The 25323-nt window shown below is 52.6% G+C and overlaps 1 protein-coding gene across 8 annotated transcripts in view; it reads left to right on the plus strand.

The window, feature by feature from the left end:
- The window catches only part of SFXN5 (sideroflexin 5), a 113608-nt gene that overhangs the window by 59339 nt on the left and 28946 nt on the right, over nt 1-25323 (plus strand). For all 8 annotated transcript variants that reach the window (XM_036073247.2, XM_036073252.2, XM_036073245.2 and 5 more), the window contains 3 exons: nt 83-139; nt 1513-1578; nt 13055-13145. In XM_036073247.2, coding sequence (XP_035929140.2) covers nt 83-139; nt 1513-1578; nt 13055-13145 — 214 coding nt within the window. The remainder of the gene's footprint in view (nt 1-82; nt 140-1512; nt 1579-13054; nt 13146-25323) is intronic.

A 25323-nucleotide genomic window follows, 5' to 3' on the forward strand; every position in this document is an offset into this window, starting at 1 on the left:
GGCCACCCGTGGTCCAGGGCCGGCGTCCACCCCTTCCCTGACGTCTTTTCCCTCCCGCCCCCCCACCCCCGTTGCCTTTCAGTGGCTGAACCAGAGCCATAACGCTTGTGTCAACTATGCAAACCGCAACGCTACCAAGGTGAGCGCCGCAGACCACCGTACAGTGGCAGGGAGCGGGCTGGGGGGACCCTCATCCTCCCTACAGTGTGGCGTGCCACCATCGGGGGCTGCTTCCTCTGAGTTAAGCCTTGTGCTCCTCTAAGCACCTGATTTAAACTGCCAACCCTTCTAGAAGGGCCCCGCCGGGGAGGGGCTGTTCACATGAAGTGAAGGCCCATAAAATGGAAATAGAATGGAGGCGGTGAGAGGGAGGAGCTCTGTTGGCTTCAGCATCCTCCTTGGGCAGCTCTTATCCCCAGATCTTGGATTAGGATGGCATCAGCCACATGGGGACCAAATTCCCCTAAAGCTTCCTCCAAGCTTGCCTGGAAGCTGTCTTGGTGCCCCCAGACGGTCGGCTGTAGAGCTGAGGGCTGCTCTTGAGGGGTGAGGGGTCTGAGGGGACCGGCCCCTCCTCCCCCCAAGTCCCCTGCGCTCCTGGGGCAAGCTCTCGGTGGAGGCCCTGTCGCCCTTCCCTCTTCTAGGAAGGAGCTGGGCCCCTGCTTCACTGGCAAGGCTGTCTGTCCTGCACTTCTGTCTCAAGGCAGGGAGAGGGGAGAAGGAGTCCAGGTCCCCTTGTGGGGCTGTCGTTTGGGGAGGGGAAGGTGTGGGCATTCTCTAACCCTGGAGCAGAGAGGGGAGAGCTAGGGGCTGGCCTGGGTGGTGGAAACTTCCCGGCCTGAAACTCTGAGGACGCCCCCCTTCCATCCGCATCTCACGCATGTGACCCACATGTGTATACCCCTGCTTGGATGGCTCCCGTTTGCCTTAAACCAAACATCTCCAAAACTGCCGTCAGAGCACAGTTAAAGGCAAGTTCCTCAGCTCCTTCTCAATGTGATCCGTTGCAACCTGGGTTGCATGTCTCTGTAGAAACGTTGAGCAACTGTCATCTGTTGGCCTGGCAGCCCGGTTGCCGCCTGGGTTGACGAGGCGCGGGAGAGCCAGCCAGGTGTAGCCAGCCATTTCCACCGGGGCGGTCCTCCAGGTACCAGCAGCCCACGTCCAGCATTCGGTCCTCCTCCCCGGCTCTGCTTGCCCCAGCCATGAATGACCCATTTTGGCCCTTGCCGTTGTCTGCCTCCAGCCAGCAGGGTCTGCCAGTGAGCTCTTGAGAACAGAGCGAAAGTGCAGCGGGCCCGTTGGCTTCTCCCGGGACATTGCTGCCCTGTATTTCCATGTCTGGAGCTGTGCTGAGGGAGGCCCGGATCCCTTCGGCTTCCAGAGGGACCTTTGCCTTCTCACCTGGTGGTGGGCGGGAACATCTCTTGCAGGCTGGGGCTGTTGGCAAGGGTGGGGTATGGCAGCTTTGGGCACCCAGTGGACCTGGAACTCTCTTTCTCTGCCTTCCAGCCTTCTCCTGCGTCCAAGTTCATCCAGGGCTATCTGGGAGCTGTCATCAGTGCCGTCTCCATCGCCGTGAGTAACTCTGTCCCCACTTTTTTGTCCTGCTGCCCTGCGGCTGCCCCCTCTCCTCAGCAGCTCTGGCCAGACCTGTCCGAGGTCAGGGCCAGGCGAGGGTGTGGGAGACAGAGGGTCGTGTGGATGGGCTGCCAGGGCAGGCTTTCTAGGCAGAGAAGATTCTGGTGACACTTTAATAGGCATGAACTTGAATAGAGAGAGTGCTGCAGATTTTGGACAGCAGGTGGGGAGGTGAGGTGGTGCCCATGGGTGACGCAAAGGGCTGCATACTCCCGCTGAGGGCAGGGGGTCTGTTGCTAGAGGGGTCCGTGTTTACCCAGCACCCTCCCCAGAGGAGCTGCTCGTCACTCTCGGTAATATGGCTGATGCAGGAAGTGAGGGGCTCAGGAACAGTTGTAAAGCTGGGCCACATGCTGGCTCCCCTTTGCTCTCTGCCTGAGCTCCCAGGGCACTGTTGTCCCCTCTCAGAGGCCTTGGTCAAGTGGTCACATGTACACTTCCTCCCGGAGGCCTATAAGCTCCTCAAGATGGGGGCGATAGGTTCATTTGAATCCCATAGGACTTTGAGAATAGAGCAGCTACGAAGTAGGCTAGGTTTGTAAACTGACTATGTGAGCATAAGGCTGGATCCCAGATGAGGGCTGAGTGCAGGTGATGCAGCGAGGGCCCTGGGCCAGAACCAGAGTGGAAGCTACACTCGTCCCACTCTTGAACCCACCTTGCCCCTCCATCTGTACTGTCTAGGTCCTGGCCGGCTGGTCTCCTATAGCGGACTCCAGAGGGTAAAAGTCACTTCACAACTTTGTTATTTTATTCATCACACAATACATACACACAGTTGGTAAGAAAACACTTAGAAAATGCAAATTTAAAAATTCACATATAATGAAAGAATTCACATATAATAATCTTTTTGTAAATCCCACTTTCCTCATCTTTCTCATGTCATTAAGTATAATAATTGTTCACAACTATGTTCTAAACCTCTGTACCATATACCATCATTGATTTCACTGTTCTGGGAAAGCAGGGATTTGGGATTGTTTTGAGATGGCTTCATTTACTCTGCTCCCATGTAGACCACATCCTCTCCAAATGCCCTGTTGGGGAGTGATCCCCGTTTCGTGCCCAAGATCAAGCTCCCTCCCCGAATCCTTGTCTTACCCCAAGCAAGAAGCCAGACATTGCCAAATCTATTCAGATGACTTGCCAAGAGACCGCAAACCCCACCCTGGTGGTCCTCAACCCAGCAGAGACTTCATTTGGGGTCATACAAATTGGCAGTCCCTGATTCTGGGGGGCTACTGGCAGAGGTCAGGGCTCTTGTGAGAGAGGGAAAGGGGCTCTGTTGCCTCCTCCTTGCTCTTCATGACAAGAGGAGCTGATGGCCCTATCTAGTTCAGCAGTTTGAAAATCCCATTTTCCTTCTTGGAGATGAAGGGTGAGGTGGGGCAGAGCTGAGGGGAGGAAGCCCCGTCAGGAATAATACTGAGCAGCCCCGACTGGGAGGGGCTTGAGTGAAGGGGACCACTGTCCTGGTGGGACGTCCTCCTCCTGCAGGCATGGCGCTCCAGGCTCTCTGCATCCCCAGTCCTCACTGTCCCACACAAGGGGCCCTTGGTCATTCCATCCCTACCACTTCCTAGGATCAGAGCTAGCCCAGATTGTGGGGTGGGGGCTCTGATGCGCAAGCCACAGTTACTGGGGACCCTCCAGGCCCTCAGAGCCAGGGTCTTACCCTCAAGGACTGGAGGCCTCACGCTGGGCTGTCACAGCCCTCAGGGACTGTGCCTGTGCTGGGGACACTCTCCTTCCAACTCCCTGCCTAGCTGCAGGACGCTCAGAGGCTTTTCCTGACCACACCAGCCCAAACTGTCCCCCACCCCCAAGTCCTAGAAACTTCTGTCCTTCCCACACACTCAGTTACACCCTGTGTCCTGTCCTGTCATTGTTCCACTGGATTACAAGTTAACCAGGGACAGGCCCTGTATCTTCTCCCCCACAGAGGGGGCGCAAGCGCTGCTCCATAAATACTTGTTAATTAGGTTGCTGATTGATTGCCGGCCTCAGGAGGCCCCTCTCCGCCTTGATCCTCGGGCTCAGCGGTGGCGGCGTCCCTCTGCCTGACGTCTTCACACAGTGAGGGTCTAACTCCGGCAGATGGAGCAGAGTTTCTGACTTGGAAAATCTGCAGCTTGCTTGCTTTTCTTTTGTGTGTGTAAATCACAAAACCTCCAAAGAAAGAGGCTTTATTTTATTTTCCTTTCCCTTGTTCTCTGGAACTCCGGGCCCGCGGCCTCATTAACTGATCTCTGCTTCAATTAGTGACAAATCCCCTCCCAGGGAGAACCTGTTAGGAAGAGATGACCTGCAAACAAGTGTCACGGCGCCAGTGGTTGGCCCAGCTCTGGCATTAATTAAAACGAGTCCCTACAAGCAGGCAGCCTGGATGGGGCGGGGGGCTGACAGGCTGAGGGCAAATCTCAGTGACTGGGGACAAGCTGGAGTGGAGGCCAGGCCCTGAGAGGCCAGCCTCCTCCCTGGACCTTTCCTCTCCCTCAGAAGAGCCAGAGACCTGACCTTCGCCAGCCACCCCCAGAATCAAGGACCCCCAGTTTGCCTGGCCCCCTGAATGAAGTCTCACGGTGGCCCGGGACCCCCAGTGCAGGGGTAGCAGCCTTTTGGTGAACTCTCTAAATAGATTTGGCAATGTCTGGCTTCTTGCTCAAGAATAAAAAAGAAATTTTGTCTTAAGTTATTTTTGAAATCTAACAGTTTGCTGTCTTTTAACAAAGGAAGCCTCTGTCAGTCCTCAGTGTATTTGAGTTTGGGGGTTCATGTTGAGCACTTCTGTGGTCAGCCTCCCCAGGCCCTGGCTACCCAAGCGTGAGACCCACGCCCTCCCTTCAGAGGTGTGTTTGTGCCAGGCATTTGGCAGGTGCTGGGGGGGGTGGTCACACAGATTGGTGTGTCCTTCAAGATGCAGAGAGGAAAAGCTGAGGATTCTCTGTGGTAGAACCAGAATCATGATGAAGGTGACCCTTGGGTGTGGTGGGAACTAGGGAAGGGGCCCCTCAGTCACACAGGGCCAACTCTTCCAGGATAGAACAGAGAGAGCTGAAGGCAGGGTTGTGGGATCCAGGTAGAGGGCACAGCACGTGGAGAGGCACGCAAGAGAATGTGACAGACTCCAGAGTGGTGGGGAGATGAGTGCGGCCACCGTGGGACGAGTGATGGGGATGAAGTGATGGGGAACTGGGGAGGAGCAGGGCCGCTCGTGAAGCACTCACAGGGCCTACCCAGGAGTTAGCGGGCCACGCCAGCTGCCTTGTCTCGACTCAGGGAGCGGGGGCGTCGCAGGGGGTGCAGGCAGAGTGGGCTGGAGGAGAAGTCTTGGTGGGGTGGCAGGCCCAGCAGATGACCTCCCTCATGGACACCAGGTCCTGGATGAGAATGGACCTGTGGCTGTAGAGAAGGGCGCAGGGCTAAAGTCCTACATGCTGCTCAGGAGCTGGTTGGTGGATCCAGAGTATGAGAGACACTTTATGCCTGGTCCTCAAACCCCTCACGTGCAGCCAGGTCGTAGGTGGCTGAGGTCTTTCCCCGTTGGGGCATTGCTGATCTCCATTCCCAAAGGCTCTGGGCCCTGAGGGGTCCTTTCTGTACAGGATACAGTGATTGTCTGTTAACCTTTACTAGATACTGGAGTACAAGGAGGTGTCCCAGGGGGGTCCCTGGGCTGAACCCCTCCCCCTCCCAGTTCTCATTGCCCCCTGGCTGCTCCAAGTCCCAGTATTAAAGTAGCAAATAATCCCAATGATCACAATGGCTGACACTTCTGGAGTGTCTTCAGGTGCCGGGTGCTGCTTAGTGCTCCTCGTGATTTTACAGCTGAGGAAGCGGAAGCATAGAGGTGAAATCCCAGAACTGGGATTCAAACACAGGCTTGATCACATGCTATTCTGCTAATACAAAGACCCCTTTTGCTTCCTGCTCCCACTGCGGCCTGAGGAGGAGGGAAAAGCCAAACAGTGTTCTTGGCTTCCAGTTTAGAGAAACTGTTACCATGCCTCCTGGCAGTTAAGTCCGCCCCCAGGTACCCTGAGAACAGTGGGGAAAGGAAACTTTTGAGAGGCTCTTTAGGTGTAATGGGGTTAAAGCCTCTATCCAACTTCATACTTGGTTTCTGCACCTGTGTTTTCTGGCCAAGGTTGAGTCAGCAGCGTATATTTATCCCTGGTCTGGAGCATGCCCCGCCTCCTGCAAGACCATGTCTGGCTGGTTCTGTGGTCAAGGGTGGTTCTGTGGTACCTCAGGGTGTTCTCTGTGATCCAGGGTGTACCTCAGAGTGTTCCCTATGATCTAAGGTGTACCTCAGAGTGTTCTCTATGGTTGAGGGTGTACCTCAGGGTGTTCTCTCTAGTTGAGGGTGTACCTCAGGGTGTTCTCTGTGTTCAAGGGTATACCTCAGGGTGTTCTTTGTGATCAGGGGTGTTCCTCAGAGTGTTCTCTGTGGTCAAGGGTATACCTCAGGGTGTTCTCTGTGGTTGAGGGTGTACCTCAGAGTATACCCTGTGACCCAAGGTATACCTCAGAGTGTTCTCTGTGGTTGAAGGTGTACCTTGAGTGTTCTCTGTGATCTAAGGTGTACCTCACGGTGTTCTCTATTATCCAAGGTGTACCTCAGGGTGTTCTCTGTGGTTGAGGGTGTACTTTAGGGTGTTCTCTGTGATCCAGGGTGTACCTCAGGGTGTTTTCTGTGTTCAAGGGTATACCTCAAGGTGTTCTTTGTGGTCAAGGGTGTTCCTCAGACTGTTCTCTGTGGTCAAGGGTATACCTCAGGGTGTTCTCTGTGGTTGAAGGTGTACCTTGAGTGTTCTCTGTGATCTAGGATGTACCTCAGGGTGTTCTCTGTTATCCAAGGTGTACCTCAGGGTGTTCTCTGTGGTTGAGGGTGTACCTCAGGGTGTTCTCTGTGATCCAGGGTGTACCTCAGGGTGTTTTCTGTGGTCAAGGGTATACCTCAGGGTGTTCTCTGTGGTTGAGGGTGTACCTCAGAGTATACCCTGTGACCCAAGGTATACCTCAGAGTGTTCTCTGTGGTTGAAGGTGTACCTTGAGTGTTCTCTGTGATCTAGGGTGTACCTCACGGTGTTCTCTATTATCCAAGGTGTATCTCAAGAGTGTTCTGCATGGTTGAGGGTGTACCTTGAGTGTTTCCTGTGATCCAAGGTGTACTTCAGAGTGCTCTCTGTGATCCAGGGTGTACTTCGGCCCTGCTGTCCTTCTCTGGGCCTAATGGAGGTAGGAGCCATTAGCCTGAGAATCTCAGGCCAAACTGTTGTCTCACTGCTTTCACTATGATTGGCTTTCGGGTTGGAGGGCCCATTGCATGGACCCTGTAGCAGAATCTGAAGTTTTCCAGAAGCCTGCAGATGGTGATATTGGCAGTGGTGAGTCTGACATGAATATCGGTTCTACATCTATTCTGGGGAGGACAAGTTGTCCCCTCCTACATGTAAGGAGTCTGATGTAACTGGTTTTCTAGCAGGTGGCCAGCAGGTCCCTGCAGGACATCGGTTCAGGGGTCAGAATTGGTCACTGTTGCTAGCCAACAGGACACTGAACTGAAGCTGAAGCTGATTGGCATTTTAGCCTGTGTATGACTCTGTCCCAGCCACCTTGGCCCTTTGCCTGTGGAGGACAAGTGACCTCCACAGAGGGTCATGGGGTCCACTTGATTACAGTTTATTCTACAACTGGCGCCATCTGCTGGGCATTTTGGGCACCTCAAAGATTCTTCGAACTGCCCCAGCCCTTGCCCCACCAAGGCTCACACAAACTCCTAACCATCTGCTTACATTATTATCCACCACCCAAGAGTAGCTCTGATTTCTGAACCTCATGCCATCTGTCCTTTCAGGCATGTCCTCTTCCCCATTGTTCTCCAGGGCCCCTCGGATCCCCTCATTACAGGTGCTAGTGGAGTCCACAGCTGGCTACAGACTCCCTGGTATTTCATGCTTCGGAAGTTCTACTGAGCCTTCTTATCTGGCTATACCTCCCACTTACCCTTCAGGACTCAGTCAGGCTTGCCCTTTCTCGGAACCCTTCACAGCCTTGGGACCACCCCCTCAAGGCAGAGGGATGCGCCATGCGCTCAGGTGGAGTTACACCTGTGTGTGCAGCGTCTAGCCCCACAGAGCTGTGTTTGCCAAGGTGGACAGCAGGGAGTGCACAAGACAGATCTCCTTTGTGGCTCTTTTTCTCCTGCCTCAGAAATCATTCACTTGACTTATTCTAGAATATGTATTAAGCACCGACTCATTTCCCCAGGCACCAGGAATTCAGTGAGGAGTAAGAGAGACGCGGGCCCTGTGCCCAGCGCTTAGGCCCTACTGGGAGGGATGGATATTTAGTAAAGAGGCCACAGGTAAAAATATTTCTGCGCTATTCAGTTTTTTAAAATAATATACACGTATTACTTTGATTCCCAACATTTTGAGGAGGTAAATAAATATATACTTCGAGACTGTGATAGAGACAGGGAAGGAAGAGATCTGAGTTCTGTGAGAAACTGTGAAAAGGGAGCCCCGAGTGAAGAGGAGGCCTCTCTGACATTTAAACTGAAAAGTGAGGAGGCCAAGGGGGGCAGTGCTTGAAGGCCCTGGGAGGAGAGGTGATGGGGGGAGGGAGAGAGGAAGGGAGGGAAGGAGAGAGAGAATTGGCTCATGGGAGGAGTGGGGCCAGGCGAGGTGGCTGGAGCCTTGCAGGCAGGGCCCTGCAGATCTCTAAGTGCAGTGAGAAGCCCCTGAAAGGCTAAAGCAAACTGATACCCATCTTTAGAAGATCGTTCTGGCTGCTGTGTAGAGAGTGGACTGGAGGGAGCAAGAGCAGAATCGGGGAGCCAAGTTAGGAAGCGGGCAGTTCTCCAGGGAGAAGAGATGGGTGTGCTTAAAGGTAAGCGGCCGGAGCAGAGAGAAGTCGTCACATTCAGAATACCTGGGAGACAGGACAGGTAGCTCTGCACGCTGGGCTGCAGGTGGGGAGGGAGAGGCTCCCGACCAGGAAGACTCCTGGGTATCGGGCATGAGGAGCTCCTGGCAGTGGGAGAGGACAGGCGGTGGGTGAGGAAGAGCAACGTAACCTTGATTTGGGGCGTGTGAGGGTGGAGTGCCCGAAGCCCCTCCAGATAAAGGCATCCTGCAGGGGTTTGCAGGTATGGGCTGAAGTTGAGGACACAGCCTGCATGCTTTGCTTAAGCCCCATCCCGTGTCTCCTCGCTGGCCTCACAGAAAGGAGGCTGCTGTTGGCCTGGGAGGGACCTTGGTGCCTAAGGAGACAGCTATCAGCTAGCTCGTGACACTGGAGACCTTGTGTCACTAAGCCCTCTCCCCAGTCTGGTTCTTGGTGCTGGTCAGCACTTACCCCACCTCGGGGATTCTCAGGAAGCTGTCTTTCCTCCTCTGCTCCTGTCCACTGCCCATGGCAAATTCACTGGCCTGGGAGCTGGAGCTTGGAGAGAAGTGGCCAGAGAGGGTCCACTGCTTCCTCAGGCCACTGCTGATGTCCCATGGGTCCTGGGCCCTTGCTTCTCCCAGGACCCCTGTCTGCTGACCACAAGGGGACTATCGTGTGCAAAACCCACACCCTGTTTGTTTTCCTCCCCGCCAAAATGGAGCCCCTGTTTGGTTAATTTCTATTTTGTGGCTTATTTGGAGGCTGTTAAAACAGACCCTGGGGGACCCTCAGTGGTGATTGTTCCATATCTCATTATCTTTCCCGAACCCGATTATTAGCTCAGATTTTTGTGATCGCTAGCTGCTGTTGGTGATGAGCTGTGTGCCATTAATACCAGCTGGCTCCCTTAAACAGGACCCACCGTGCCAGGGAAAACGAGCTGGCATTCAGAGCCACCAGCCACTTGGCTTTTTAATTTTAATGGGCTCCACCAAATGTTCCAGGCCAAAGGGCCCCTGAGGAATCAGCACAGACGGGCTCCCAACCCCGCTCTGCCGCCTAGCCCGGTGCCTTCCCAGGCTGCGGCTGTCCTAGCTGCTGGGACAGGAAGGCCCAAGTTGGGGGCTGTGGCAGGAGTGGGGGAAGTGGCCATTTGCCTCCCCTGTATTTGCACCTTCCTGCTCTCCGGCTCATCATCAGTTGGGTGGGCAGGGTGACCTCACCAGCTCCTAGTTTCCCCACTTTGCTGGTCCCCGGCCCCTTCCCTGGCTCAGGCACGCTGGCCATGCTCAGGAATGAGCATGTTGGGAGGACCCCAGTGGGCTTCAGGGAAGGGCGGGCCAGAAGAGATCTGGGACCCTGGCATTGTTTTCTCTTCTTTCCTCCCCCCTACCATGGCCTCCCACCCAGAGTTGGGGAGACAGGCTGGGACACTCACTCTGGACTGTGCTAGTTCTAGCCAGAGGGAAGAACAGCCAGGCAGGGAGGCTTGAGGACAAGTCTGAGTATTTGCTACAACCAGTGGCCACTATTCCTCGTCCTTGCATTACACTCCAGCCCTGCTTGTCCCCAAGAGGCTGCCAGGGGAAAGTCCCAGCTGCCTGCTGGCCTCCTGGAGGGCTCCTGCTTTTTCTAAAAGAATGTAGGGGGTGGGGCTGGGGTTTGAACCCAGATCTTTTGTTTTATAGTTGGGGTGGGATGCAGGCAGGGCTGGATCAAGGCCCTATCTTCCCTGACTGGGACTGCCTTCCATTCATCTGGACGGCAGCCTCAAGCTGGTCTTTTCAGGGCAGCTTTGCTATGCAAACAGCCAGTTTTAAATGGCACATTAGACATTAAAGCATCCCTCATTGAGATGGAAGACACTTGGAAAGTAAATAGCAACAGTTAAGAGCAAACCTTTGGAATTAGCAGACCCCTGGGTTCAAATCCTAACTTTACATGCCTCATAATAGCTGTGTGTCCTTAGGTAAAGTTCCTTAACTTCTCTGAACCTGTTTGAACTTCTTTGAATCTGTAAAAAAGAGCAACATGCCCTATCTAGAAGTCTTGTAGTAGTGGGGATTTAACTCAGACATTTAATGTGACATGCTCAGCTCATGGCCTGGCACCTCCTCGTGCCCCTTTCCTCCTCTTCTCCCACCACCAACACCTGCCTGTGTGTCCTCTTGCCTCTCTCTGTACTTGCCCTCTCTGCACTCTGTAGGAACATGTGCCCTGGCATCTGGGGGAGGCGGTCACAGAAATAGGCAGTCACTGGCTGCCGAGAGCTGGGGAGCTCGGGACTCGATGAGCTCCATCTGCGAGGCAGGGCAGCCTGGAAGTAGGGCAGCAGGACCTAGTGTGGGCTGGCAGCTCCCCGGCCTGCCCTGCGGTCCCAGTGAAGTGTGTCCAAGCCGCCACACATGTCCCTGCCTCCCAGCATTCCCTGGAGCAAGCAGAAAGAACAAGAATTGGACTCTGAGGATCGGCTTGAGGCTTCCGATCTAGACCAGACCCCCAAGAGCCCAAGCTGGGTTTGCCTGGCCTCACTGTGGCTCCGTGGGGCCCTGAGCTGCCCAGCGCCTGACAGGGTGGCACTTCCTGTCTGCCCAGGTCGCAGCACCATTCTTGCTTTGACTGCTGCAGTCGCCCTGACACCCCAGAGGCCTTCCCCAGGCTCTGCATCTTCTCCAGCGACCCAGAAGGTCAAGGCCAGAGGCGGGGCTGCAGGTGCAGGGTGGCCTGCTAGCTACCAGGTGAGCCAGAGCCGAGAGCAGGCTGCCCCAGGCCCCCGTAGGCCAGCAGTCCTGCAGTGGCCCCTGCTGCCCCTCCTCCCAGGAAAGATCTACGGGGCAGGGGCTGGCTCTGGCCTCCGTTTCGGGGAGCAGTGGCCTCTCTACACCCATTTCCGGTCTGGCCACATGGCAATCTCGCCTTTTCTCTCTCTATGCCTGCGCTTGTGCTGTGTTCCCCGCCACAATTCTCTTTCTTCTGCTCTGCCTAACCCCACCATTCCCTCCTCCAAGAAACTCCCTTTCCAGCCATTGTGGATCTCCATCCATTCATCTGTTTGTTGGTCCATGCACGGATTCCTCAGTCCCCAGTTTATTGAGCAAGTACTACATGCCATCCACTGTCCTGAGTGCCAGTCATACAAAGAGGAGAAAGGCATGGTCCCGCCTCCCAGTCCCGCAGGGGCATCAGATCATGAGCAGTGAACTGAGTGCTGGGGAGGAGGGACTGGGGACGTGTGAGGAAGCAGCTTCCTGCCTGGGAGAGGCGACATTCTTACATAGCTTCATTTACTGAGGTCTCTTACGCCCCAAGCTCATGCTAAACACTTTACATACATTCTTTTTTTTTTTTTTTTAAGATTTTATTTATTTTTTTGACAGAGAGAGACACAGCGAGAGAGGGAACACAAGCAGGGGGAGTGGGAGAGGGAGAGAGAAGCAGGCTTCCCGCTGAGCAGGGACCCCGATTCGGGGCTCGATCCCAGGACACTGGGATCATGACCTGAGCCGAAGGCAGACGCTTAACGACTGAGCCACCCAGGCGCCCCCACTTTACATACATTCTTATAGCAGCCCTGGGATGCTGTAGATATTACCATCCCTTTTTACAGATAAGGAAACTGAGGCAGGGCAAGGTTCAGTGACTCCCACTGTTAGAAAGTCACTGGAGGGAGAGCTCAGAGGTGGGCCTTACAGAACAGATGTGGACTGGGTAGAGAAGGAAGGCATTTGGGGCATTGGGACCAGCATGGGCAAAGGCCCCAAGGCGGGAAAGCTCCCATAGCATCTGGTGAGCAGTCAGCTGGATTCCCGGAAGGAGAAGGTAGGGTGTTAGGGGAGTAGGGGAGCCGCGTGAAGGAGATTGCACCTTTTCACACAAGTCATGGGAGGAACTGGTCGTGGTAGACATGGTTGGACCTGTGTTCTAGAAGGACAAAAGACAGCATGGGGGACGGAATGGAGTAGGGAGTGCCCAAGGTGAAGGCAAGGGGGACCCCAGTGTCCCAGGCCAAGTGAGGGGGCTGGGGTCTAAGAAAAGAGGACATGAGCCCAGGATGTGCACAGCACCCCTGGCTAAGCTCTGCTTAGCTCGGTGGTCACCTGTGGGCAGGTGTGTGGATCTCCTTCTCCTGAGCCCTGGTGGTTAGGCCTGTGCCTGAGCCCACAGTGGGGCCCGAGAAAGGGGGTGCTTAGAGGCTGAGGTGGGAGTGAGGGTTCCCGCGCTTCATTTACTTGCCGATTCTGTGTTCTTCTAACGGCGGCCTTTCCTTTCTCCTCAGAGAGGTTGTGTGCGTGTGTGCGGGTCTGTGTGTGGCTGAGGCTTTCCCCTCCGCCTCCCTCCCGGGCTGGCTAACTGGGGTGACTGGGCCGTGTGATGCTGTGCATAGTGGCACTGGAACAGGCGACGCTGAGGATTTGGGGTCCGGGGCAGATGGTGCCGCTCACTCTCTGCTCCTGCCCCAGCCTGCCAGGCCCCTGCAACACCACGCATGCACGTTCTCTTCTCTCTTCCTAAGGTGGGCCTTAATGTCCTGGTTCAGAAAGCCAACAAGTTCACCCCGGCCACCCGCCTTCTTGTCCAGAGATTTGTGCCGTTCCCCGCTGTAGGTAAGACCTGCACCTGCGCCGAGGTGCCCGCACGCGTGGACAGGCATGTGGGTGTCACACCTGCGTGTGCGGGGTTGCAGGGCTCTTGGGGAGCTGGACTGCCTTTCCAGACCGCTTCTGACATCGGGGGTCTCCTGGTGTGGGCGACTAGAGCAAAACATGGGTGGACAGAAGTAAGGGTGACGGGGGCCCCCGCTGACAAGCCCTGTGACCGAGATCCTGCTTTTAGCACCGGGATTAGCCCCCGGCCACCCACAGGCTGGTAGATAGAATGCAGTGGATCCTATGAACTTGGCTACACTAGCCTCTACCTGAAATTTAACATATCCTTCCGTTGTGAAGGTAGGCAGCAAGCCACAGTAACAAGCAAGAGCTGTGGCTTTTTCACCCGTAGAAATCATAGATATTTTCACATCTCATTACAGTTGTTACAGGGATTCTAAAATATTGTTTGTGTGCAACACTAACTCAAAATTAGGATATTTATTCAATCCACTGGTAGGTCTTGTTTTTTAATTCACTAATTAAAGAGCACACCTGTTACTATACCACAATGAAAAAATATTTTGTTCATGTATTCCAATATAATCCCTTTATAATCCTGTATGTTTTGTTTCACCCATTTGGGGACATTATTTGGAGGGGGGCTCAGGCATCTCCTGGCCTGTGACCATCACAGGGATTCCTGGCGCAAAAGAAGGCCCAAAGCTCCTTCTAGTCTAGTGTTCTGAGCCCTTGGGTATTGTGGACCATTGAGGCTCTGGAGGCCTCCATTCATAGTCAGGTAATTGTGGTGCATGTGTGTGTGTGGAGGGGATTTCGCTGCCTTCAGCCAAGACTTTGCTGGTCTTGGAGCCTCTGAGCCATCCCATCAAGCCCAGCCCGGCTCTTGAGAAACCCCCTGCCTTGCTTGGGGAGAGGGCACTGCAGTAAAAGTTTTTAAAAACTGAAAAAGAAACAACATTGACAGAAGCATGAGGCAGTACATGATTGGTCATCAAAAGAGAAGTATACACTTGAACCTTGACACCAAGCTCCCCATTTGATGCCAGAGGACAAAGATGGGGGCCAGCCCAGGAGCGGTGTGAGGTCATGTGACCTCCTGGGTGCGAAGGCTCAGTCTGAAGAGCCAGAGTCAGATTCAGGTTCCTGGTCTCAATCTCATGCTTCACCTTCAGGGCTCAACTTCCCCACCTGTAAAATGGGAGCTCGGGTACCTACCTTCCTACAACCCAGAGCCGTGGGAGGATCAAACGAGACCACAGACCGGATTCCATTCATAGGATAGTGCTTTGGAGCACCTGCAAAGCCCCTGTGAGAAGGTGGGAGATCATTACCTGGCAGCCCCACCTCCTTAATGGCCAGAGGCTAATGAACTCGCAGGACCAGCTGCCCGGGTGAGCCTCAGCTGACCCAGATAATTGCTATAGCAACTCCACACTTTTAATGAACTCTCAGCTATTTCTGGCATGGGCCACTAATGGAATAACTCTTTAGATCTGACTTTGTTAAGGGGTGTAATTGAGCGAACAAGCCTGCCGATCTTGCGTTCCTCACTCTCCTGGGCTGGAGGGTCAGTTGCAGCCTCAGAAGGTGGCAGCTCTTAGCTGCACTGGACTGGATCTGGGACTCGGCCGAGATGTAATCTGTCCTTGAGACAAGCTGTGCAGACAAGGACTTTGCCAGGGGTCCATTCTAGCCTTGCTCTGCCGGCCGTCTTGCTGTATGACCTTGGGGCTGGTCTTAACCTCTGGAGCTCCTTCAGGAGGAAAGACCCCGCTTTCAGGTTTGACCCTGTCTGCCATCCCCACCTGAGACTTTCTGACTTGTCCGTCTTTGGGCTCCAGCCTGATTCTCCTCCTGTCTTATCCGAGAGGAACCTGCAGGTCCAGCCACTGTTGAGGGGTCTTGAGATCCCACATATCCCTAGCCAGTCGCACAGGTTGCACACAATGTGGTTTGCAGTCCTGATAGTCCTAGTTTGCCAGGATCCTAAGAGCAGCAGATCCTCTCTGGCTACTTCCTCAGGCCTGCTGCCCGAGTCCTGGCTGTGTGCCTGCCTCCCTTCCACCCCTAGCCCGGGTCTCTCCTCGCCCACATGGAGGCTTCTACCTCCCTGGCCCCCGATTTTCTTCCAGGCCCATCTGCAAATGGCACCTGCTGACTCCCCTGGTAGACGCCAACACAGTGGTGTGCAGGATGAACAAGCATGCCCCCCACCTGCTTTGGGGCCCCTTGTTCTCTCAGGCTGTCATATAGCCCCTGCACTTGGCTACCCTTCACCTTATTCTCAGGCTTAGACAGCTTCTCTAGGCCTCACTGCATGCTGGCAGGGCCTCGGTCCCTCCAGGCATTCACCCTGCTTTCCACGGCGGGCTAGACCAGGCCAGGCCACGCCATGCCACGCCAACATCAAGGCCACCAAGAAGCTTGCCCAGGACTTGCTCTGGCTGATGGAGGGTCTGTTGTCCCTTCAGACCCCTGGCATGATGGGGAGACAGGACTCACGGAGCCATGCATGCTCACAGGGAGTAGGTTGAAGTGATAGGATTAAGCCCTAATTGTTGGGATGTGTGTGGGGGCTTAGGGTGGGGGGTGAGTGTAGAGCAGAAGGGGATCTTAGTTAGGGAAGGGCCCTGAAAGGGCCTCCCCACTCCCTCCCTCCTGGCCAGACTGGGAACTCAGGTTCAGGGAAGGAGGAGGCTCCCAGGATCTGTTGCTTCTTCCCTCTGCCCTGCCCAGCGAGTTCTGCCCTGTTCCAGCCTACAGTCTGGGAGATAGGAGGACATCTCCCTTCACTGGGCCCCACATGCTGCCCAAGAAAGAGACCTGAGACTCTGGGCACAGGACACCTCGTTCCCCCACCTGACTCCACTGCCTTTACCCCCTCTCTGGCCTTGGACCAGACCCCACTTCAGCCCCTCCCCACTGGGATGTCTGTGACAGACTGCAGGCCTCCCCTGGGTCTGCAGGGGCCCCACCACTCTCCATGTTTTCCCCAGCAGGCCTTCGTTCCCCCTCATTCCCCACATTGTCTCTCTGGGACGACCCAAGGCAGGGCGGCGAGCCATCCCCATTTTATAGAAGAATAAACGTATTCAGACTCTCTGAAAGTTATCCTGCGTTGGCTACAGCCCGGGCCTCAAAGGCCCAGCCCAGGCTACTTCCAGCCCACGTGAATAACCCCTCACCCACGTAGCTGAGAAACTGAGGGATGTGGTCCAGAGGCACCCCACCAGGGGCACCCCACCTCTGGTTTTTCAGCCAGGGTTGTATGTATGTGCATGCACGCACGTGTGCTGAGTACTGAGAAGCCCTGAGGACGCTCACTGAGCCCTTCTGTCCCTCATGGTGGTTTCAGAGCCTTGCTGTGCCCTGGTCCAGAGCAGCAATCATGTGGGAAATCTCAGTTTCTATTTATACATGGATGTTAGGAAAGATGGTGAGCCCAGGAGCATGTGTGCTGGCATCGGAATCGATTGGGGACTGGTAATTAATTTGTTTAGACCTTAATTAATTCTCCAGTTCTTTCTTATTTGTGGACTGTCACGCTTAATTGTGTTCAGGAGCTTGAGCTCAGAGCAGGCCCTCCATTAATTGATGGTTGCTGTGAGGTGGGAGTTAATGGTTTGGGGAGCTGGGCAAACAGTGTAATGAAAGGTCAGTCGAGGAGGCATTGGAAAAACAACCCCCCCTCCCCAGGTCCAGCTGCCAGTCTCCACGAACAGAGTCCATTCCGGGAGAGGCAGGCCCCGCAAACAGCCTTCTCGTGAGGCCTTGGGCTGGGAGCTGGCAGGAGTGACCAGTGGGAGGAATGCAGGGTCGCAGGTGCCATGAGGGGGCACTGGTGAGAGGGAGAGGTGTGCATGGGGCAGGGCCTTTAGCCAGGGGCCCAGAGGTGGGGATCCCCAGGTGTCCCCAGGCCAGCACATCTCTGTACCAGGCTCTGCGTACGTGTGTGCAGGGGTGAGGGAAGGAAGGAAGCCCTGAAGGTCACCCCCACCCCCCGGCTGCCTGGCGCATCCATACCGAGCAGGGGACAGGCTGTATCGGGTGCTAAGAAAGACCCCTATGTGGGCTTTGAGCTCCCTCGGGAGGCCTGAGCCTCAGCCCCGGCCAGCCGGCTCCCTGCGCAGGGACTAACCTTCCTGAATGGGCCAAAATGCCAGCCTCATCTTCCCTTTGCCGGGAAATGACTTCTTCCTGCGCTGTCCTCAGCAGGCCCTTACGTTAAATGTCACCGCTTATTTCATCACCAGGAAAAAAATCTCTGCATTCACCAGGGGGTCTGCTCCTCGGGATGTCTGGGCAGTCTTTGGGAGAAGGTCTTCTGTCCACACATCTGACCCACCGCATCTGCTTGCTCCCTTCACCCCCAGGCCGCAGGGGTCGCTATTGATTTCCCCTTCCCGGCTCCCCGCTTGGTGTTCAAGCCGCCTGGCTTGCCTTGTCTGGGAGGTGGCCACGGCTGTGTGCCCAAGCCCCAAGGGTTAGTCCTGCCCCCCTCCATCCCTCATCCCCTGTGGTTAGAGGACAGCAGCGTACACCTGTATCGGCTGGGCCTCATGACGTGCGTTCCTTCCATCCAGGTCAGTGATAATGTGGCGTCCACAGCCCTGAGGCTCCTCGGGTCCTTTCCTTGACCTGGCCCCTGCTCGTACTCCTTTGGAGCTGTGGTGAATCTTCGACCTCCCGTCTGCCTTTCTCGGGGGCCCCAGGCCTTTGCACACGTGCCCTGTTTGTCTGGAATCCCTGCTCTTCCCATTACCTCAGCCCCATCTTCTGCCTTCTCTTGACTGCCCGGCCTTTGTTTCTCAGCTCAGACACCACCTCCTCCAAGAAGCCCTCCCTGGTAGCCCCAGTTAGGGTTAGACCACGGCACCCTGTGTGTGCCTATGTGTAACCCAGAACCGCCCATTTTGTTCCTGAGTTTGCCTCCTTCATCAGACTGTGAGCTCCCCAAGACAGGGACTGGCTCTCATTCATCCCCAACCCCCAGGCTTACCCTGTGCTTGAAACACAGTGTTCAGTGTGGGTTTGTTCAGTGATGAAATGAGTGCTTGGGCAGAAAGGCTTTGAAATTGGGTACTCATCGTGAAATCCCACCATGATGACATTGGTGGCCACATTCTATGGCTGCTTGGACATTCATTCTGGGTTTTGTTTTGTTTTTTTTTTTCATTAAAAAAATTTTTTTTTGACTGTTCTATTTTCTTATGTAAGTTTTCTCTAACACCATCATTCACACTTTCAGTTGGCAAGCCTAGGGAGGATGACCAATGAGCTACCTTACCAGGTCATCCGGGTCACATTCTCCAACCTTTCTGGGTTGGATCTGGAAGGATGGGTGGGCTGGGCTGGGTGTTGTAAGCATGAGCAGCCCTAGAGCTGACATGGACCCCCAGTATGTGTCAGGGCCCAAGAGCACATGGGTAGGAAGGCCAAGTTAGCCAGGGGGAAGTCTCTAGTGGTGTGTCCTAGGGCTCTGTCTTCAGTCTTGTCCCCTTCCGTTAGAACTACATTGGTCACATTCAAGGAACAGGCACAGCAACTTGGCAGTGATTGTGAATTCGTGGGCAAGAGGTGCAGGATCTAAGATTGCAAGTTTTGATGTAAGGCTTGCTGTTCAAAAAAATGTAGCTACACAAGTGTAGGCTTGCCCAAGACCTGACTTGGCCAGAGTGCTTAGGATAAAGATCCAGGGATTTTGTGGGCTGTATGCTCAGAATAGGTCTGCAGTGTGGTGTATGGCTCTGAGGAGGCTCACTCAGACTTCAGCTGCATTACTAGAAACAGAGACCCCAGAACAAAGGAGTCTGTTTAGTTCTGGACTCCACCCGTCAAGAGATGCTCTACACATAAGTAGGAGCCCAGCAATAGCAGCAGGATCTTCTGAAACTCTGACAGCCTGTTATTGCAGTGAGCTGCCTGACCCCCCAGTTAGGGAAGCGCCCAAGTAGCAGCCTGGCCCAAAAAGCTGCAAGGGGCACTCCCGTGTGATCAAGTCACCTGTTCCTGGGCAGCTGGCCCAGGACCTGGCATACAGTGGGCGCTCAGTGAATGCTTATTGAATGAATGGCCTTCCGGGTCAGAGATTTTATAATGACCGAAATCCAGAAGCAGAGAAGGTGGGAAGCCCAAGGCAGGGGAGGGGGTTATGAATGCGGGAAGAATAGGGGGGCCGGGGTGGGCCGGGCCTGTGGGGGAAGGGCCAGGGCAGAGGGCCACTGGGGCCTTGGGCGTTAGCTTGGAGTTGGAGCTTTATCCTATGGTTAATAGGGAACCGCTGAATTTTAAGCTCGGAGCAGCTGTGATAAAAGGGAGTTTTCCAGAAGATGAATGTGTTAGCAGGAATCTTTTATGAAGAGATCCTGAACTTCAGAGTCAGCCTACACCTAAATTTACAGGCTGATTTTTCAGTCCCGAAATTCCCAGTCCTGAGTTTGTGACACTTTAGTATGGGTTGTGAAACTCTCTCCCAATTCTCAAGCTATTTAAAAGAAAATCTGTGTCATGTACCCCTGCCTTTTGGGTGGAATATTGGGGAATATCATGACATCAGGCAAATGTTAGGGTGCACGTCCCTCTTTGATAATCATCCCTCCTCTGAAGGCAGGGCTGGGGCTGTATTCCGGTGTGACTCGCGTGAGTGTGTGTGTATGTGTGTTTCAGGTGGTGATGTCCACCCATGTCCACTTGTAAATACATCGACTGTGTCTGGCAGGGACACGAGAGCCTGGCTAGAGTGGTCGCTTCTGGAGAGGGTGTCGGGGAAGCTAAGGGTCAAAGGTTGGAAGGAGACTGATTTTATTATTTACCCTTCTACACAATTTGAATTATTTACTGTGTGCACATACAACCCACAAAATAGGAGAGAGAGAGAGAGAGAGGAAGTAGAGAACTACTTTGGGGAGAACTTTGTCCAGTGTCACTCTGGACCCAAGATGGGAGCTCGTCTCCTGGTTGCCACTGGAATGTTTTTGTTTTTGTTTTAATAAAAATGGTTCTGTTTTTTCCCCCTGATAATATGATCGTTTTCTGAAGTAACAATCCTACTTTGCTCTCCAGGGTAAGTCTGTGTATATCCCTCCAAATTTGAGTAAACATCTAAAAATGTAGCAATCTCTATTTATTGTATCTCTACATAACATAAATATGCCTATATAAATAGATATTTAATGTAAGTGAGATCATACCATGTGTACTGTTCTGTAAACTGCATTTTAACCTCAATAAGTTTTAGATGCCTTTATAGGGCCGTCCTAAAATCTCAGTGTATCTTTTCTTTTTTTTTTAAGATTTTATTTATTTATTTGACAGAGAGAGACACAGCGAGAGAGGGAACACAAGCAGGGGGAGTGGGAGAGGGAGAAGCAGGCTTCCCGTGGAGCAGGGACCCCAACGTGGGACTCGATCCCAGGACCCTGGGACCATGACCTGAGCCAAAGGCAGATGCTTAACAACTGAGCCACCCAGGTGCCCCAAATCTTAATGTATTCTAAGGGCCGCAATAGTACCATACTATACAACCTTGTATGTGTGTCCCTGTGCACACAAGTAGGAGCTTCTCCAGTGGGGAGGTTTTCAAACAGCCCCCTGGGGGGGGCTTTAAAAAATGCAGAGATCTGGACCGTCCCTCAGATTTCGTTTCAGGTGTGCAGCCAGTGTTGAGGGTCACCAGTTGAGCCTTGATACCTAGAAATGGAATGGCCACGTCAGAGGGCACGCGCACACCTAGCTTTGCTAAGTATTGCCAAACGAGCATACTGGCTTTTTACTCCGCCTGCAAGCGTTACATTTTGGTTTCCCCACATTTGGTGTTACCGATCTTGAAAAATTTTTGTCCATCTGAAACGGTTCTTTTCTCATTTTAATTTGCATTTTTCCAATTCCCAGAATGGTTGAGAAATTTTCTTAACTTTATTGGGCTTTTGGGTTTTCAAATAGAAAAGAGAGAAAAGGGGGCGCCTGGGTGGCTCAGTCTGTTAAGCATCTGCCTTTGGCTCAGGTCATGATCCCAGGGTCCTGGGATCAAGCCCTGAGTTGGGCTCCCTCTCCGTCTGCCTGCCACTCCCCTTGCTTGTACTCTCTCTCTCTCTCTGTGTCAAATAAATAAATAAAATCTTAAAAAAGAGAGAGAGAAAAGGAGATCCCTATTTCATACCATACACAAAAATAAATTCCAGAGAGATTAAAGGCCTAAATGTGAAAAGTACAATGTTAAAGCTTCTAGAAGAAAATAGAGATGAACACTGGGGAGGGGCAGAGTTTCTTGATGACACAAAAAGTGCATACCAGAGGGGAAAGGATTGCTTATTTGATGACATGTTACACCATATGCCAGAAGTCTCCATCAACAAAGTGAGAAAACGAGCCGCACACTATTCGTAAACCACTTAACCAATGAGGATTAGTCTCCAACACATCCAAAGAACACCTGCAGATAGATTTTCCTCTAGATTAAAAACTCTATCTTTGACTTTTAGTAAGATTGAGTTCATGTTCACTGAATTTTTACTATTTCTTTTAAGAATTCCTACTCGAATATTTTGGTGATTTTGATGACTGTACCTTTTTCTTAATAACTGTTACAGCTCTTTATACATTTTATGAATGTTTTTGGCCAGAAGTACCAGACTCAAACGGGCTTAAGTAATAAATGAATGTATTACTTCACAAAGGTCGAATGCCGAGTGAGGCACCCGGGGCCCCTCCTTCCACCTCTGGGGCCTGCCAGGGGCTTCAGCTGCAGACTGGCCCCTTTCGTGTCCCAAAATGGCAGCAGCACCTCCAAGCACCACATGCGGACCCACCACGGCCCAGACGTCAGGAGGCCCTGCCTGCCCCTGCTTCTTCAATGAGAGGAGACCTTTCCCAGAAGTCCCCTGCAGACATCCGTCATTGGCTTGGGCTGGTCACATGTCCCCTCCTCAGTCCATCACTGGCAAGGGAGGGATTTATCACAATTAGTTAAGACTCCTCCTCTGGGGGTAGCGTAGTTGTTGGGAGTCAGTCACCATGACCCTCTGTTGATGAGTAGTAGCGGCTCTTTGTCACATAAAATATATTTTCCCAGCTTCCCATGTCTTCAAATATGATTCACAGATATCAGATGCCCTATTTCTCAATCCTCAGATGCCTCAGTTAAAAGGGGCATTACTCCAGTAGCCTTCCAGAAGGGGAGAGGACTGTATTTCCTGCTCACGCGAAGGAGTGAACAAGCCTTCACTACACATCCGATCTGAGCCACTTTCTTCAAGATCATGGAGTTTGAGTCTGAGTCCTGCTTACCTTTTCCACTTCTCTTTTGGACTTCGGTTGTTAAACACAGCATCACGGCCCACCACTGCTTTCTGTCACCCTGTTTCTAGTCTTGACCCTTTTGGCCCCTTTAAAACCAACAGTATAATTTCAAAGCATATAAAAGAATTTGGGGACTTTTTTTTTTTTTGGTCTGCATTTCCTACTTGGTTATATTTGTGGTTTCATTTTTTTCTTCACCTGAAGGAAAAACTATTCCTGAAGTCAATCAGCTTCTTTAGGAAGTTTCCCACCTATAGCCACAGACATGTAGGAACCGTGAGAAGGTCACACCAATCCCTGCTGGCTTTCAAATGTTTATGATCTACTTTAGGAAGTTTGGCAATTTCTTCTCACTTCTTAGACAAGTAAAGCACGATTGGATTCTCATTGTAAAAATTCAAATGGTATTTAGAAAAACAGGGTAAAAAAAGGTAGAAGTCTTTCAACAACTCCTAATTCCTAAATTTAGTTCCCTTCCCAAGGGGATCACTGTATGAGGTGTGAACCTTCCAAAACGTTACCTGTGGATTTATGGGCCCACCGTATGTGCCTCCCAGTTATGGGGTTTTACATATAGTAAATCATCCTGTACATACTCAGTAGCTTTTTTCATATAAGTTTGTTTTGGAGATCTTCCCATGTGAGTTCCCTAATGGTGGACATTTAGGTTGTTTCTAATTATTTGCTCTTACAAACAGTGCTATAATTAACATCCTTGTAAATGTCTCTTTGTGCATATGGGCAAGCATTTCTTTAGGGTAGCTATCTATGGTTTGGCAATTTCTGCTGTCTTTAATTGCATTGCCTGGTATCTGGCAGACGATCTTCTGCATGTACAATAACTTTTCATGTCCGTGCTCCATTATAGTGTAAGTTCTAAAAAGATGTTTTAGGCAACAATTAGGAATCTAAGTTTAAGTTCAGATTCTGTGCAGACTGCTCTGGGTAGCTGAGGTGACACTTGAATGAACCTCTACACGTGGCAAAGTTTACACATGCACAGGTTTCCTCTGCCCCCACCCTGCCATCCGTTATAAGGCACATCATGACTTTTGAAACATTAAAATGTGGGGAAATGCATCTTAGAACCAAGGAGTGAAGATATTTTGTTTTCCCCAAAGGAATAGCCCCATAGCCCATCGCTTCGCTTTCGCGTTTGAATGGTCCTTTCCTGGGAGCTGATGTAACCGCTTTACCACAGACTCCTTTCCCCCTACGGGTGGGTGTGTTTCTGGACTCCTAACTCTGCCGGTCCACACGTCTGTTCCTGTGCTGGATCAGGGGGCAAGCTCCCCCGTCGTCTTCTTTTTGAGGACTCTTTTTGCACATTTGCCTTTCTGTGTACTGCTCTTTCTTCTTCCCCACACTGTCCCTTTTACACGGGGTGCTTCATTAGCTGTTCACAATCTGCATGATTTTGCATCACCATGGGTCTGATGTGAGAACATCTGCAGCAGTCAAGAGCATATTTTCCTCAGGACTTGACACTGAGCTTGCCATCAGTGTGAAGCGATCTCCCTCTCTCATCTTGTGACATCTCTCAGCATAGCTCTAACATCAGTTATCCTGAGTCTTGAATGGCGTCAATCCGAGTTGAAAACGTGCCAGCTTTCTTAACATGATCACTAACAGACTGCTTAATTAACCTGCTGATACTGTCAATAATAGATCTTGCTGGTGTACTAGAAAGGAGACCCATGGCCCACGGTTGGTCTCTCTTTCTCTCTCTCTTTTTCATTTGCTTAGGCTCTCAGTGCTTGTGACTTGGGAGCTGGACTTGCCAGGAGTGGGAGAGGAGGGACCAGGGAGGCTTGAAAGGAATATGGCAGAAATGAATGTTCTGGAGGAGATCATGGAAATGAAATCACGGAAACCATCTCATGTTCTCATTGCTCAAAGACAGGGGTGGCTAGGAACCTGTGCATCCAGCAGGTGCTCAATAAAATGGACCACCAGTGTATACGGCCAACAGAAGATATTACAGGGCGTGTGCGTTTGAGTAGGCAGGAAGAACTGTGGGCGTTCTGAGGGAGGGAGCTGGGGGGTGCCATCATTTTAGGGTGGCTTTTAGGGTTTTTCTGTCTTTTTTTCCATCCAGGCAGCTTAGATGAGGAGAGGGCTTTCTCATGCCTAAATTGTCCTGGAGGGGCTGAGGGGAAGGACACTGGGTTTTCACTTCTTTTCCTGCTGTATGTTTCATCCCAAGTGGTTTTGTGTTTGAACCAAAGTCCTACTCTGTCTGCTGTGGCTACATTTTACATTTGGAAATTGCAGAGAGCGAGCAAGATGCCATCATGAGTCTGGGATTGGTTGACCACCACCTCTAAATACTCTCTTCTTTGTCTCCTGCACCTGTGTGCGCACACACACACACACGTGCACGCCACACAGGGCTAGAGATGTTTCAGTTGTCCCTGGCTTCCCCTAACCTGGTGGGGGCTTGGGTGCAGACGCTGACATTCCATGTGAGCTCAGCCAGTGCCCAGAGATCCCGTAGAGATGCTAAATGCAGCCCCTCCTTTTATATCCAGAGAAGCCTGGTAAGGGTGGATGCTTTGGGTTGCAGAATGAGCTGGTGACTCCTGACTTCAGGCAGCTGCTCATCACCTGGACCACAATCCTGTAGCTTTGCCTTTCCTGCAGCGGGGGTGCTGGTGTGGTGCTGGTGTGGCAGTGATGTAAGGGGTTCTCAGAGGGCAGAGATCGATGCCTTTCAGGGCAGAAAACCCCAATACCCTCTCCAGTGGTTTTGTTGGGTCTCCTGGGAACCAAGGGCCTGGCCGCCCCCGAGGTGTGAGGGATGCAGAGTGGTCCTGCCGCCACTAGAGGGCGAGGCACTAACACGCAGGCCAGGTGGCCACTTCCCAAGGCCACT

The sequence above is a fragment of the Halichoerus grypus genome, chromosome 10 (assembly GCF_964656455.1).
Source record: "Halichoerus grypus chromosome 10, mHalGry1.hap1.1, whole genome shotgun sequence".
Lineage (NCBI taxonomy): Eukaryota > Metazoa > Chordata > Mammalia > Carnivora > Phocidae > Halichoerus > Halichoerus grypus.